The sequence below is a fragment of the Pleurodeles waltl genome, chromosome 10 (assembly GCF_031143425.1).
Source record: "Pleurodeles waltl isolate 20211129_DDA chromosome 10, aPleWal1.hap1.20221129, whole genome shotgun sequence".
NCBI classification, from domain to species: Eukaryota; Metazoa; Chordata; class Amphibia; order Caudata; family Salamandridae; genus Pleurodeles; species Pleurodeles waltl.
Genome location: NC_090449.1, coordinates 511,968,351 through 511,984,531, shown reverse-complemented (window position 1 = coordinate 511,984,531; position 16,181 = coordinate 511,968,351). Strand labels below are relative to the sequence as shown.

The window sequence follows — 16,181 nt, the reverse complement described above, 5'->3', positions numbered from 1 at the left end:
TATTAAAAAGCTATGGCTGCACTACTTAATGCAAATACAGAATGAGTTCTATTAATCGAGGCCCCTTTTATTGTTGTATAGGTTTCAGACACACACATTTGAGTTGTCCAGTTAAGAACCATGCTGCGTTCTCCATCAAACAATTGTACTGGCTATTATGTCGGAGTAAGATAAAAAAATAAGTAATTAATAAATTAACCTGAAAGCTGAGAGTATCTGTATTGGAGCAGGAAGAAGCCTTTTATCTTGATGTGTATGTATAGCTGAGGATCACTAATGCCAGCCACTGACTTAGTCACTACAGATACTTGTTTCTGAAGAATAAAAAGATTACAGTGAATTATTTCTCAAGTGTGTCTCTTGGGATAAGCTCTAACTAAGATCAGCGCCAGTGCCCTCAGTGGAATCCTAAAGGGAATAAGCTAAATCAGTCCAGCATAATAGCAGATTTCTATATCGAAAGGCTCTAGTATGAGTCTAAATCTCCTTTTATAGGTTGTGAACTAGAAGTAGCCCATGCACCAGTGTCAGGGCTTAAAGCATACATCATCGATGGAACTGATCATTCCCAAACTACAATACATACTACTCTGAATTCTTATTTTGAAATTAATCAATCAATCGTATGTCTCCTTTCCCCAAAAGCCCTCATTCATATGAGGCATCTTGCCGTATGAAGACCCAAGTGCACCTCTGCAGACTGGATACCCTGTGGTTACATTACAGGTTCATGAACCAGAAAACCATTAATCGCCCATCATGAACACCTTTCTCCGAATCCCGTTTTCCACATATTTATAGTCTTGAGCATCTCCTACAGGAGCCTAACATATCTTGTTAAGGTCCCATTGGAATTATATTGTGTTGATGTATAAGGGAATAAAATAAATTTGGTAGCCAACAAAATAACACTACTCTCTGACCATATTTCATAGTCCTTTTCGTGTAGGGAAACAAATTGCCTTCTTACATTCTTCCATTAGACATTTCTTTGAAAGTATGTGCCATGTTATTCACTTAAAAGTGTGTGATTTGTTCATAATTTAAAACAGTTGATAAATTGAACAAACATCATTGTTAATAGAACTTCTCTGCTGCAGTTAATCCTCTGAGTCAAAATATTGGCCTCTACTGAGCAGATCTTAAAAGGGCCACACTGGGCTGGCAGGTACCAGCACCCAACATGAGCACTTTGTCTTACTTTACTTAAGAAGACTGTCACTTAGCAGTTTGCTGCATATTAGTGACCTGGTAAGCCTTGAGAGTCACAGGTGTGTTGTCCCCAGTTCAGAATAGAAGCATCTTAGCAAAATGTACATTTCCTTAAACCTTTATTGTAATTTTGTTACAAAATTGTTTGATCAGCATGTTTCATAAGCGCTAAAAGATTTAAACATGAACACAAACGCATTTACCTCAGCTGTTCATCTTGTCCTTCCATTCTCTAAATCGCAGCCCTTTCGCAGAGGAGGACTTGTGAACTATATTGTGATGGTGGGATCTCCAGTTGTCGCTGCCCTTCACAGTAGGGTCTTCCCATCACTGACTTTCAATATTTTCTTTCAAAGGAAAAAAAACAAGACCCATCGTGATATTAAGCGAATGCAGTGTGAGTGTCCCTTACTTTCCAAAGAAGAGCGGGCCCAAGGACAGGTGGCATGTGGAGAAGACTGTCTGAACCGCTTGCTCATGATTGAATGGTAAGTACTTAGTTGATAAATCCGTGTTGGTTGCTTGCTTGCTTTTAAGGACAGTTTTGTTTTGGAAATGACTAGAAATTGAATAGTAAGAGAATAAAGCATTAGGGAAAAGTCATGACACACTTTTAGCCATAATAAAATCAGTTTTCGTTGTGGTATCTGCTTTTCAGTGGCTAAAATGCTTCTATCCCAAACCTAAAATGAGAAGCAACTTATTTCCAGTGAATTACTTGCTGATTTGGTCAACATTTGTGAAGTACTCAATTTAGTCATGAGCACGTCCTTACGACGTCCAAACTATGTATGCATAAATGCTGGGCAATGTTGTGCATTTCTGCTTATTTAAAGGGGGGGATTTTGTCTGCAGGCAGTTTTGGGGAAGGCTCTCAACTAAATATTCTTTAACTCTGCATTTTTTGTAGATTCACATGCTCGAAATATTCCCCCTAGTGAAGCTGGGCATCCTCAGTAATTAGTGTTTACATAGGAATATAATCAGATAGGAGTTAACGTTGAAATGGCCATAACCTACTTATTTAAGTTATTTGAGCACAATCAAATACCCTAGGAGGCTTTAGGTGTGCTGCATTGCAGAAATTGTGGACATGAAGACTGATGGGTGGAGGGCTTACTTGCCTAAGAAAATAGCCATTTTTGTAATGGCTTTTCTGTACATTGATAGGGATGGGAGTAGGCGAATCTAAAGAGGCGTGAGTTCAAGAGCAGTGCTCTTTGAACTTGAAATTACCTTGATTCCACCATGTATTTGGTATGGGAAACTACCAAGATGGCTTTGTTGGAAAAATCTGATTTTATGGCCTGATTGTATTTTTTAGATTTATTAATTAAGAATGGGTCCCTCGTTAACGGTAATTTTTTATTTTTCAGAAATCTTTTTATTAAACAACGGCTTACAATACACATTTTTGCTTCACCATGAATCAATAGGGTGAAGCATTGTATCGATAATTAATTCCTCCCACCCGCCCCCCCATCATTCTCCAGCCGTAGTTAAGAAATATTATGTTAGCAAAAGGGTACATCTTTGCCTCAGGCATTTCCCTTATATTAGCCTCTATACTCAACCCAGGGGGTCCAGAACTTTTCACATTTGTTGGGACATCACTGACTCTTGTAGATCACTTGTTCTGCCTTTTGGCACCAATCCAGGTCTCTCTTCCAGTTCAGGAGAGCTGGCGGTTGAGCTGACCCCCTTGCCCTCGCAATATTCCTCTTGGCCACCCCCGACGCTAGCTTCAGCCAAATCCACTGAGGTGTAGCCCACCTCTCCTCCCCAGTTATATGTAATAAAAGCCATCTGGCCTCCAGCGTTACCGTGAGGCTAGATAGTTGATTCATGACTGCTCCCACCTCCCGCTAATAAGCCTGAATTAAGGGACACTCCCAAACTATATGAAAAAAGGATCCTATTGCACCACCCCCTTAGCACACAGAGGGGAATCGCTATGCCTCAGGCGATAAGAGTGTCCAGGAGAGATAGGCACCGGTGCAATATTCAGAGCTGTGTTAAACGGAAGCAAATTCTGATCTCAGTTTCTCTGGGGCTCTGTAGTGCCTCTACCCATTCGTCATTCTCCAGTATCCAAGTGTCACCCTCCCAAGCCCTCCACACTGTGCACATGAGATCAGGGGAGTTAAATGTTCGGCTTTCTCTGACATGGTGTCCATAAGGAGACGATTCTCCAATGGAGATGACTCCAGTAGGTGCTCTCCTTTGGGTATGTGGCAAAGCATTGCATGCCTTAGCTGTAAATATTTAAAGCGCTCAGAGTCCCTCATTTCAAAGTCCCTTTTCAGGTCGTTGAAGAAGACCAAAGCCCCACCCCTCCAAACATCTCCTAGGCGTTCAATACCAATGAGGTTCCATTTGCGGAAGCCATCTAGATTTCTCAATTCTGTCAATTGGTCACTGTCCCACAGTGGGGTCTTGTCTGTAAGCTTGCTCTCTCAACCAGAGTATTTGGTGGCCTCTCTCCATGTTCCTACTACAGTTTGCATGTGTAATGGGAGTGTATGTTCTCGTCGCCTGTCATATAGGATGGATGGGTAGCCTCCTGTTTCAATGGCCTCCCTGTCGACTTGGTAGGCTGGGTCTCCGACATCGTCAAATACCCACTCATCGATTGTGGTCAATTGTTGTGTCCAATATTAGGCACAGATGTTAGGGACCACAAAGCTACCGTAGAACCCTCCGCACTGAAGTTTGGTCAGCGAAAATGTGCGAGCTATCCCCCGTCCCACAGGAGTCTATGTAACTCGCCGTTAACCCTGACAAAAAAGTCCGCTGGCACTTTGTATGGAGTGTTTTGCAGCACATATAATAGGCGTAGGAGCGACCTCCTTTTAAAGAGCGCTGCTCATCCCATCAAAGACATCGGAAGCCCCCGCCAGTGGGCTACTTCGCTGCTGAGTGGCTTCAACTGTGGAAGTAGTTTTTGCCTTTGAAACTCCTCAGCACTTCGTGTCACGTAGATCCCTAGATGCTGGAAACCCTCTACCACTACTGGGGCCGCACATCTTGGGGGATGTGGGGGCACCCTCCCCCACTCCACCAAGGATAAAAACAGGGATTTGTCTCGGTTGCTGGTATATCCAGAGTGGGTACCAAAAATTGGTAAATATGAAGTATCCTGTCTATCTTAATGCGGGGACGCTTGTCATATAGTAGGATGTCATCATCGAATAGAGAGATTCTCGCTTTCCAACCACTGCCTCCCTCAATGCCCCATACAAGCGGGTCCTGTCGCACCCATGCAGCCAGTGGTTCCAGGGCCAACACAAAGGTCATTGGAGATGGGGGAAACTCTGTCTCTTGTCGCAGCAAAGGGGAGAGACAAGACCCCGTTTGTTCTCAATCACGCCAGGGGTCTTTGGTAGAGGAGCCGAACCCAGCCACAGAACTGAGGGCCAAAGTCTAGTCTGTCCAAGGTTGCAAGTAGTTACGGCCATTCGACACTATCAAACGCCATTTTTGTATCCGAAGAGTGGCACTGCCTCCTCATTATAAGGGGGCCAGTCATGTGAAGGACGACAGTCATGTGAAGGGCCCAAAGAGTTGTCTAAGGTTGAGGAGTGTATTTCTATGGGGCATGAAGTCTGATTGATCTGGGTGTATCACTGTAGTTAGTACTTTCTGTAGCCTGGTGGCCAGGACCTTAGATTTTTTCTTTAAGGAGTGAGATTGGGCTGTATAAACAATACTCTCTGGGTGGCTTACCCATTTTGGGGACCACAGCAATAGTACCTAGTTTGTGATCCTCCGGGAGAACACCCTCGCAGCGAGCCTCATGGAACATATTCAGCATATACTTTGCCGCTTTGTCAGACACACATTTATATAGTTCAGTGGGAAGGCCGTTTGGGCCAGCTGCCTTTCCGGACTGCAGTCTGTGGATAGCATTCCTCACTTCCTCCACCGCTAGATCAAGCTCAGGTGCATCCCTAATGTCCTCAGAGACTTGAGAACGATACCGCCCCAGAAGTTCTGCGCAGTCCGTACCAGTGCTCACATTGGCTGTAAAGTATATACCTTCACAGTATGTCGCTCCCCCGTTGAGTGAATCACCCCTTACGCCTCTTCGATCTCCAACAACCAGTTTCTAACCTTCCCTTCTATCTATCCAGGCCAGTAACTTACTGGCCTTATCACCAACGTTGTAAAGGTGTCGCTGCGTGCTCAGCTCCTGGGAGCAGTCAGAGTCTTCCGCCAGGTCTTTAGGATCTCGTTGGAGAAGGCTAAGCCCCAGGTACCTGTGCAGTCTTTGGTGTTCCCCTGCCTAACAACGCTGATTCCAGATCTGCTATATCCTTCGCCAAGGCCTTGCACTTTATCATGCGTTCCTTTCTTAACCCCCCTATCAGCGCTTGGGCATGGCCCCTCAGCACAGTCTTCAAAGCTTTCCAAAGTGTACAGTCCGAGACCACTGTACCCTCATTTCCTCAAAGTATTGCTCCGTGTGTTCCCATAGCTTGTCACAGAGCGTTCTGTCCCTTAGGAACCACAGATCTATCCTGGGGGCCTGCGTCTGGCTCCGCAGAGGATCGGTGATCGTCACCTCGACCAGGAGTGGTCAGAGATACCTCTCACTAGATGCATAGCGCTAAGAAAATGACCCACAATTGTAGTGTGGCTGAATAGATATTCAAGTCACGAGAAACTGTTGTGTGCAGCCGCGAGGTGCTTTTATTGTTGTCAATGGGTGATGCTCATGCCTTAGATCCACAGGGTCCATCACATCTACAAAAGTCCTAAGGGCAGCGGGATCAGTCCCACCCTGGAAAGTGGAGAGCCTGTCCATGCCCGATGTCATGGTGGCATTCATGTCTCCCCCGAGTATTTGAGCCCCGATTGGCTAGTGTACGAAGAGTGTGCTGAGCGCCGGTAGAGTGGCTGCATGAAGTCGCAGCGGTATGTAGACTGAGCAGCGATTCAGCGTGTGAGCCAAGTAGCGGCCTAGAGGATTGTACCATTTGTTATGTGGCGTGAATGGTACTGAAGATTTAATGAGGATGCCTGTCCCTCTGGAGTTGAAAGCTTGGGTGGGCCGCGAGGAAGTATCCAAAGCGATACAGGGATACAGGGATTTATACTGGTTACTCTTAAGCGTTTCCTGCAGTAGGACGATGTCTGGAGAGTGTTTGCAGATATAGAACAAGGGTTCTTTCGATTTTGTGGCCAAGGCCATTGACGTTTCATGTCATGACCTCTAATGCTGATCTCGTGTGAGACCCCATTTTGTAGCTCTGCATTAGGGCGTTATAACCCTTGTTTAGTCCTAAATGTATAATAGCACTCTCACCCACAAGAGCTCGGGTGGTCTCCCCATGATACCCAATGTGCCTGAGCATGAAAGCAACTAACCTTATAAATAGTCAAAACATAGTGTTGTAACATTCTCCAACCAATTCCCCTCCACCGGCACTTTAGGCGATTGTCCACCCAGCTCACCAACTTGCAGAGAGTGTCCAATAGGTAACAAGAAAGAACTCAAATCAAGAGTCTGCGGTGCAGTAATAGAACAGATAAGCCCCCACTTGGTAAGATATTCTTATATTCCAGCCGCAGAAAGTTTATTGCCATGCAAACACTGGCACTTCAAACTTGTAAGAGCTATTTAGTTGAATAGCACCCCAGGGTCCACTTCGGTTGGCAACTCCACTTCCCCTTCTTGTAGATAACTTTGAGTACATGTATAGGAGTTATGCCACCCTTGTCTTTCATAGTCTGCTCTCATTCTCCGGATTCTCCATTGCCTGGGGCTTGACAAGGATCTCCTTCCCTTAGATCCCCTCTGCGTTGCTTCAGAGGGCTTCCCTTTTTTTCATCCCTCAACCCATTCCCATGGCTCTGCCGGCGTGGTGAAGAACCACAACTTGCCCTCCGAAAGTACTAGCAGTTTTGCTGGGTAGAGTGTCATATATTTACTCCAGTATTGGAACTTTCATAGATTCACATGCTTGAATCATTCCCCATCGTCGAGATGGAAGCCCCCAGTATAAATTACACAAGTAGTGTTAAAATATATTAACAAAAAGACTCTAGGCCACTTCACTTTAACAGTCTATCAGAGTCATTTTAGGAAAAGGACCAAACTTGAGTATCCACCAATCAGGTGACACCACCCTCTAGAATCCTCCTGAGAGAAGTTCCAGCCCCTCAGATTTTCTACCACACTTCGTGCTAGGAAGTCTCTGCTCTTTATTCACACTTTTTGAACTAGCTTCAACATATTTTTCTCTAGAAAAACTTCTCTGACCTGATTGGGAAAAACATCTTCAACATGTCTGATAAGGAGAAGAAGAGTTTATTCAGAAATTGCAAAACTTGTGGCAAGAAAAGACTACCTTCTGAAGACCCTCACCAGGATTGTATATACTGCCTCTATCCAGACCATTCAGCAAAGGACTGTAAGGTTTGTCGTACCTTTTCCTCTAATCCTCTTGAGGATAGGGTAGGCAGATTATTGATTTGGCTGCAAAAACTTAAATACAGAGAGAATCCAGTTTCTGACTCTTGATAGTGATGACTCTTCAATATCTAAAAAGTCATCAAAGAGGGCGAGATCAGACACAAGATCTCCCTCCCAGCAATCAAGAAAAGCCCACAAAAAGACTGCTTCAGGGTCTTACAAGGGCAGCAGCCCATCTACTTCACCTCAAAAATCTTCCAGTAAAGGGGAGAGAGGTCATGCCAGCAGTTCTGAGAGGCATAACAAGTCATCCTCTGTCCCTCCATCTGTGCCGCTCAAGAGACCTTCCTCTACTTCTACAAAAAAGGCACAGTCGACGAGACCGTCGGTGAGTGCTTTTCCAGCACCAGCGACGACTGGCACATTTCCACCGTCGACGACAGCTCCGACAATGACATCGTCGACGACGAGTGCTCCACCGTCGACGAGAGCGGCATCGACGACGAACGTCTACACATCATCATCGACAGCGCTTATGACGGTATCGGCTTTACCGTCGTCGACAGCCTCGTCGACGGTAGACTAGGTGAGGCTAGCATCCATCAAAATATCCATGCATTCATCAACAACTACACCGCCGTCGACGAAGACTATGTATGCGCTGTCGACGATAGAAAAAAATCAGAAAATTCACGAGAAACTGACCCCAAAGCATACCTTGCCTAGTAAGGTGACCTCCCTTATTCCACTGCATCTGTTAGAGGGAGATGAAAACTCGGACGACAAGGGGCCATTCGGAGCAGCCCATAGTCCATCACAATTGAATGTCAAGTATCAAGAAGAAGATGACTTTGATGAATCTTATGACCCTCAATTTTATGGAGAAAATCAAGAGGGGGCATACATTCCATCCTCCTTATTGTCTGACCTCAGAGCAATGTTAGCTGATTAAAGCAGATGTTTTCCTCCTCAAGGGGAGTAACCTCCTCCCTCTCCAGTCTCTGGGGTTACCACTCCACGTCAGAGACCAGTTTCTTTACCCCTCACAAATGTGGCTACTCCGGATATAACTCTGCCTCAGGATACGGACATGTCAGAAGGGGATCACGAAGAAGGGGAACTCCTGGACACTCATTCCGAGTGGGATGAATACATCATCCCTGCTCCTCCTTCCCCTTCCCATTCAAAGGTGGAGTTCCCACCAGACGACATTGGAGGATTTCACAATCTCCTAGAAAGAGCAGCTAAGCGTTTTGCTTTGTCAATGCCATCGAAGCAAACAGACTGTTTTCTCTACGATTTTAAAGAGCCGTTTCAAAGATCTGTGCGCTCTATTTCGCTGGTCAGCTATTTGTGGGAAGAAGGCCTAAAAGTAATGCACAATCCTGCTACTGTCACAGCGGTACTGCCTCGTTTAGACAAGAAGTACAAGGCACCGGACGGTGCACTGGCATCTCTAACTGGTCATCCTCATCCGGACTCAGTGGTGGCTCAGGCACAGAGGAAGCCCAAAAATCCGTCTGCTCCGATTTCTGTACCCCCAGACAAAGAGGGTAGATGACTAGACAACATCAGAAAGAGGTTTTCCTTGATGGCTAGCCTAGTGGTAAGAGCTGCTAACTCTTTAGTGGTGTTAGCCAGGTTTGAGAGGCAGCTACGGGCAGACATCGCCCCACTTATTAACTTGTTGGCAGAGGACGCAAAATCCAAGGCAAACAAGACATTGCAAGAAGGACAGCGCACGTCAGCGGAACTCATTGACTGTGCAAGGGACATGGCCACAACTGCATTTCGACAGCTTGCAGGGGCAGCTGTTCTTAGAAGACAAGGTTGGCTAAAGGCTACTTCATTCCGGCCTGAGGTGCAGAATAAGATTTTAGACTTACCTTTTGATGGGCAGGCGTTCTTTGGCAAACATGTCTCGACAAGGCTTTACAATCTATTAAGTCTGACACTGATAAGGCAAGGTCATTAGGGACTCTCCAATTTCGAAAACCTTCCTTTCGAGCTAGGGGACACGGCCAACCTTTATATAGAGGAGGATATCAGCAGTATAGATATTCCACCTATCCTTCCTCTTCTCAACAGTACCATCAATATTACCCACAAAGGCAGCTGCCGCAAGCGGCTTATGGTATATCTGGCGGTAGGGGATGCTCAACTTGCCCTGCTGAAGACTCGGCTCATAGAGCCTGATGCATCCGAGGCGCCTACACCCGACTCTTATCCTCTGGTTCTAGGCGGAAGGATATCCCTCTTCCTCAAACAATGGCAAGTCATCACATCAGACAAGTGGGTCCTCCAATTAGTGAAACGAGGCCACACTCTAGAATTTACACAACTGCCTCCCTCCAATCCTCCCCGCAGGACTCCTCCTTCAAGATACCCACAACAACTCAAGAAGGAGATCAACAAGAGGCTCCTCAAAGGAGCTATAGAAAAGGTACCTCGGTCACAGCAAGGAAGAGGGTTTTATTCCAGGTTCTTTCTCATTTGCAAAAAGTGGAAAGATAACAGGCTGATCCTCGATTTACTGGAACTGAACATCTACTTAAAAAAGCAATTGTTCCACATGATCAGCCTGCAAGATGTCCTCCTGCGTCTGAGCCAGGGAGATTTCATGTCTACACTAGACCTAAAAGATGCATATTTCCACATTCCCATCCATCCTGCCCACAAACAATACCTGAGATTCACCGTAGCCGGAAGCCATTTTCAATTTTGAGTCCTTCCCTTTGGCCTAAAATCAGCTCCCAGGATATTCACCAAATGTCTAGCGCCAATCGCAGCCTTCCTCAGAAGGAGGAAACACCAAATGTTTCCATATCTAGACGATTGGCTGATAAAAGCAAGTACCTACGCAGGAGCGCGCAGATCAACAAGAAGGTGTGTTTCCTTGCTAACCAATCTAGGCCTCACCATCAACTGGGGGAAGTCCAAACCTCTGCCAGCACGCAGTATCAACTTTTTAGGGGCAAACCTGGACACGCAATCCACCATGGCGTGTCCCACAGTAGACAGGCAACAAAGGTTACTGACACTAACAAAATCAATACAGAGAAGAAGCAGGGTTTCTGTCCGCCTGTTCAAATCACTGTTTTGCATGATGTCATCATGCATCCCTCTGGTTCCTCTCTGCAAACTAAATATGCTCCTGTTACAGGAGCAACTAAACCGTCAATGGCTCCAGGTTGCCGGAAGCTTCGAAGATCGAATACACATAACCCCAGCAATAGCCAAAGCCCTGACATGGTGGTTTCAAAGGCATCATCTGTCCATCGGCCTTTCATTTTTACATCGTCCGGCTCTGTGGACCATCACTACGGACACATCTCTGGAGGGCTGAGGAGCAGTGCTACAGGATCTTCAAGTAAGTGGCAAGTGGCCACCACAGTTGATAGGGATGCAAATCAATCAGCTAGAGCTCAGAGCAGTGTACCTCGCTTTGCAGGCTTTTCTCCCGAAAATATCAGGATCACATGTAGAACAGACAACAACACTACGATGCATTACCTCAACAAACAAGGAGGCACAAGATCTCTCAACCTTTCCAGAGAAGTCCAGAGAATTTGGAATTGGGCCTCGCTGCAAGGCATCACACTCACAGCTGTGCATTTGCAGGGGATGGAGAACAAGACAGCGGATGGGCACAGCAGACAAAAATCGAGTTGCCACGAGTGGGAGCTGGACAAATCAATAGTGGACTACATCTTTTCCCAGTGGGGAGTGCCAACAATAGACCTGTTTGCCAACAAGAGGAACACCAAATGCGTTTTCGATAGTCTGGTCAGACATCTTTGCTTACGCCTTTCCTCCAGTTCCATTGATCCCAAGAGTCCTCACAAAGATGAAGGCAGAGCCATGCACTCTAATACTGATAGCTCCATATTGGCCTCGCCAACACTGGTTTGCAGAGCTTCTTCTTCTATCAACCAAGCCTTACATTCCGCTGAAACCGTTTCCACGATTGCTAACAATGAACAAAGGACAAGTATATCACCGGGATCCTCAGTCGATGCGATTGTCAGCATGGCTCCTGGGCAAAGGGAGTTTGCACATCTGAATGTCCCACAGGAGTGTAGGGACATCTTGTCCAGAGCGGATACCACTAATAAAGCTTACTCTTGCAAATAGAAACAATTTTGTGTCTGGTGTCATCAGCTGCAGATTGACCCACTATCTTCACCACCGGAACAAATATTGCCATACTTATTGCCATTAGCGCAAGCAGGCCTGGCACATTCCTCCATTAAAGTACATCTGGCGGCAATAGCAGCCTACAGACACTCGGACGCTTCACCCTCGCTCTATTCCTCTCGTCTAATCAAACGGTTTTTGAAAGGGCTTTTCGCGGTTTTTCCTCCATTCAGACCACCTCGTTTGTGGAACCTGAATATTGTTTTAGCACAGCTGATGAAGCATCCGTTTGAGCCGATTCATCGTGCTTCTCTAAAATTCCTTCAGTGGAAGGTTGCTTTATTGGTGGCTCTCACATCAGCCAGACGTGTCAGTGAGGTGCAGGCCATCTCTCTATACAAGATTCTTACAGATTAAACAAGACAGGCTACTGCTGCGTACTAATCCACATTTCATCCCGAAGGTCCCTTCAGACTTCCACATCAATGAGCCCTTAGTGTTCAAATCTTTTTTTCCTCATCCTTCTACTCCGGCGGAAAGAGCATTACACTCCTTAGAAGTTGAGATGTGTTCAGTTCTACTTGGACAGAACTAAGTCCTTTTGACGCTCTAACCAATTGTTCGTAGCATACAGTGCACCTAGACGAGGCCAACCACACTCTATGCAGCGATCGCCTCAGCCATTCGATTCTGCCATCAAGCAGCAGGTAAACCTCTGCATTCATCTGTACATGCTCATTCTACGAGGGTAGTCTCTTCGTCAGCAGCGCTGTTCCCGGGGGTTTTCCTGCAAGACATTTGTAGAGCAGCAACATGGAAGAGCTGTCATACATTTACAAGGCACTACTGGTTGGAATCACTATCTCAAGGAGAGATAGCAGTGGGTCAAGCAGTCCTTAGGAACCTCTTCAGTTGAAGGTGAGCCATCTTTTTTCATCCCTCTATCCTAGAACAGGTATGCACATTGTTTGTCTCTTATGGTTGGATAAAGAATTATAATTTGTCAAAAAAAACAAGGGGGGGGGGAGAAGATGGTAGAATAGAGAAAAGTGGAGATAATTAACAATAGTTTTGACATACGATATTTTCTTTGAAGTATTCCTTTATGTGTGTGTGTATATACATATATATATATATGTGTATGTATATATGGATGTATATACATGTTTTATATATGCATGTGTTTGGTATCATACATGGTTACAATGTACATAAGTACTGCTCTCTACTCTGATTCAAGCATGTGAATCTATGAAAGTTCCAATACTGGAGTGAGAAAATTAGTTACTTACCTGTAACTGTAGTTCTCCAGTATTGGAATCTTTCATAGATTCATATGCAACCCACCCACCTCCCCAGAGAGGCTCATTTTCACCTTCCTTTTTCCTTTCTCTCTTTTTTCCTCTCTTTAATACACTTGTGCTTGGAAAATCTGAGGTGCTGGAGCTTCTCTCAGGAGGATTTTAGAGGGTGATGACTGATAGACTGTTAAAGTGACGTCATCTAGGGCCTTTTTGTTAATATATTTTAACACTACTTGTGTAATTTATACCGGGGGCTCCCATCTCGATGACGGGGAATGATTCAAGCATGTTAATCTATGAAATATTCCAATACTGGAGAACTACAGTTACAGGTAAGTAACTCATTTTCTTAATCTCTTTAGCTCGGAGCGCCTTTTTGTTTCATTAAATCCCTGGCACTGGCATTATACCTAGAGGGTTAAGTCTAGAAAGAAGTGCATCACAGAGTTCTCAAAAGGTAGATCACCATGGGAACTGGCTGCCTGAAGTATGGCATTTGGTCTCTGGTATTAAAAATCCTGCTGATGATAGTCTTGGGCGAGGAGGGGGGCTGGAGGGTGGGCTCCCCGGCTTCAGCGGCTGGATGGATGCCTTGTGTGCCCTTTCGACCGAGAAGAACTTGGAGAGGCACTTGGGACGGAGCGTCTTTAGGATAAGATCTTCCAAGAAGAGGTCTACGCTGGGTCCTTCTGCCCCCTTCGGGACCCCCTCAACTCTTAAGTTTTATCTTCTGGCCCTTCTCTCCTGATCCTCTAGTTTGCCGGCCACGACTGCACTTTGTTTAATGAGATATTGAACCTGGTCTTCCATCCGTTTAGCGGTGGATTGAAGCGTGTAAATGTGTGATTCAGCAGTCGTGGCTTTTTCCAGCGTTTTTTGGAAGTCCACCCTCAGAAGGGTGACATCGACAGTCACTGCGTCTATCTGTGGTTCAAGAGCATGTTTGAGGTCTTGAATGGCAGCCATAATGTCACACAAGGAGGCCTCCTGTGCTGCGGGCATCCCATGCCCCGACTCCTCAGCATTCACAGGCGGTATGTTTACAGTGTATTTCTCCCTTCTGTTGGATTGTGTCTGTGGGTGTCCCTTGGATTTCACCATCGTGGCCTGGACTTAGAGTGGGGCGAACTGGCGAGGGGGCAGTGCTCCAGAAGCAACAGCCGTGCAGGAGCCCCAGAGCTATCATGTGTCATCAAGGCCCCAGTATGAGTAGAAGCTTTGCGCCAACAGGGTCCTTTACCACCTCGTCACAACGGGCTCCACCTATCTTGATCGCCCCTTAGCTTCCCGGGACCCAGTGTAGACTGCCCACTTCCAGCAGGGCCAAGGGGGGAAGCGCATTGGTGCAATTAAGAGGCCTAGTCTTCTTTTTCTAGGGAGAGGAGGCCTGAAATGGAAGGCGGAGCGACTACACAGGCCCGGCCAGCCTCACTACGCACCTCTCTTTATCCTCCGCGAGTATGCCCCCAATCTTACTGCACAGTCTGTTCCTTTCATGGGCTCCCGGCCCCCCTCACCCCACTCGGGGCAATTTCACCTAGTTTAGGAGGTGTGGGCTCCCTCACGTTCCCCCCTCCTCCCCCCCTCGAGACACAAGACCACCCGCTCTTATTGTTGGCCGCAGCTGCCGCCAGCATCAGGCCCTTCCTCTTCAGGACCAAGCCAGCTCCGGTATGGCGCCCTCAACCGTGACCACCGGTTGGCTTTCTCTTAAAACCAGTGTTCTGGAGCTGCCTGTCTCCCTATCGACAGGCCTCCTCAAAGCTCTGATTGGAGGCCCTCCTCACCACAGCTCCACGATGCAGCTGGGCGTTTGCGACGGCGGTAGCCGGGGGGCCCGCGGTACCCTGGAAAACAAGACCTCTTAGTAATGGCAGGGGACCAGGGAAATTGCACACCTATTGTTGCTGCGGGGCCCCTCCAATGTCTGTGGCCTGCTGGGATGTGCAGCCTCCAGGCCCAGGCTTCGGGATCTCGCCTTCCTCAGCAGCTACGGTGCCGCAGCAGGTCCCGAAGTGTTCCGTACCCCCAGGCACTCCCAAGGGGGGGCCAACTTGGGTCCCATGCGGGCGGATGTTTGGATGGATGGTGAGGTTAGAGGCTTAGCGACCACGGAGCAGTCTCAACCTGCAACCATCTTGGCAGAGTCCAAGCCACACCCCCTGAAGTACTGGGTTTTTCAGAACCCAGCGGTGCCAGGGAACACACCCTAAGACTTCGAGTCCTTCCTGTTTCAGACTACAGAAACACAGATTCTTCTTGGTGAAGTCAAAGATCTTGTTTATTGGCTGCAGCCAGCAACAGGTATCCTAGAAGTACAACACAGTGTATATTCTCAGGAGACTGCTCCCTTTGCAAAACTAACCTTCTCTTTTATACAAAATATTATGCTTTAGGCAAACATTCCTTATTGACCATTCACCAGTTGACCATTCACATATTTTCACTACAAAGAAATAGCAGGTTTATGATGACAAGCCCATATTTCAGTTTGTCCAGCCCTCAATCAATTACCCGGAAAGGCTTAGTACTTTCATCAGATATCGACGGACCCCCAATATAAACGGGCACCTCCTCCTTGTAAAGCAAGTCATAAAGAAAGAAACAGAGACAGGTGTGTGTAAGATTAGGCATGGTTTGTGTGTGATGAAAGGTTTATGATGTGTTGTGCCTTGATACTAATCTCATTCGGCCACTGGGAAAGAAACTGGCCGAACAGGTTTGGCTTCAGGTAGTGGAGTCAGCTTGCCCAGGTCACAGAGGAGTCAGCAAAGATGTACGTGTCCTTCAGACTCGTTTTCAGCATTAGACATTGGCCTATGTGAGGGCAATCAATAAATGGCTGTCGTTTAAATGGAACACGAGGGTTCAGGACGGAAACACTGATATTCGGGTGATTTCGTCACCTGAATATGAATACAATACTTGTGCATACTATTCTAATCATTCTCGGTCTACTGATACCAAAATCGTTGTGATACGACGATGTTTATAACACGGGTCCAGAATTTTCAGTACCACACCCCTTTACTGTAAATTGTTGTATACATCATGCTAGCTATGAATACTCTTCTCAGTAGGGAGCCAGTGTAACTGGCGATGACTATCTG

The 16,181-nt window shown here is 46.4% G+C and overlaps 1 protein-coding gene across 3 annotated transcripts in view; it reads left to right on the top strand.

Moving 5' to 3' along the window:
• Nucleotides 1-16,181, top strand: part of SETD2 (SET domain containing 2, histone lysine methyltransferase) — a 1,164,442-nt gene that overhangs the window by 85,284 nt on the left and 1,062,977 nt on the right. For all 3 annotated transcript variants that reach the window (XM_069210931.1, XM_069210934.1, XM_069210932.1), the window contains one exon: nucleotides 1,569-1,700. In XM_069210931.1, the coding sequence (XP_069067032.1) occupies nucleotides 1,569-1,700 (132 nt within the window). The remainder of the gene's footprint in view (nucleotides 1-1,568; nucleotides 1,701-16,181) is intronic.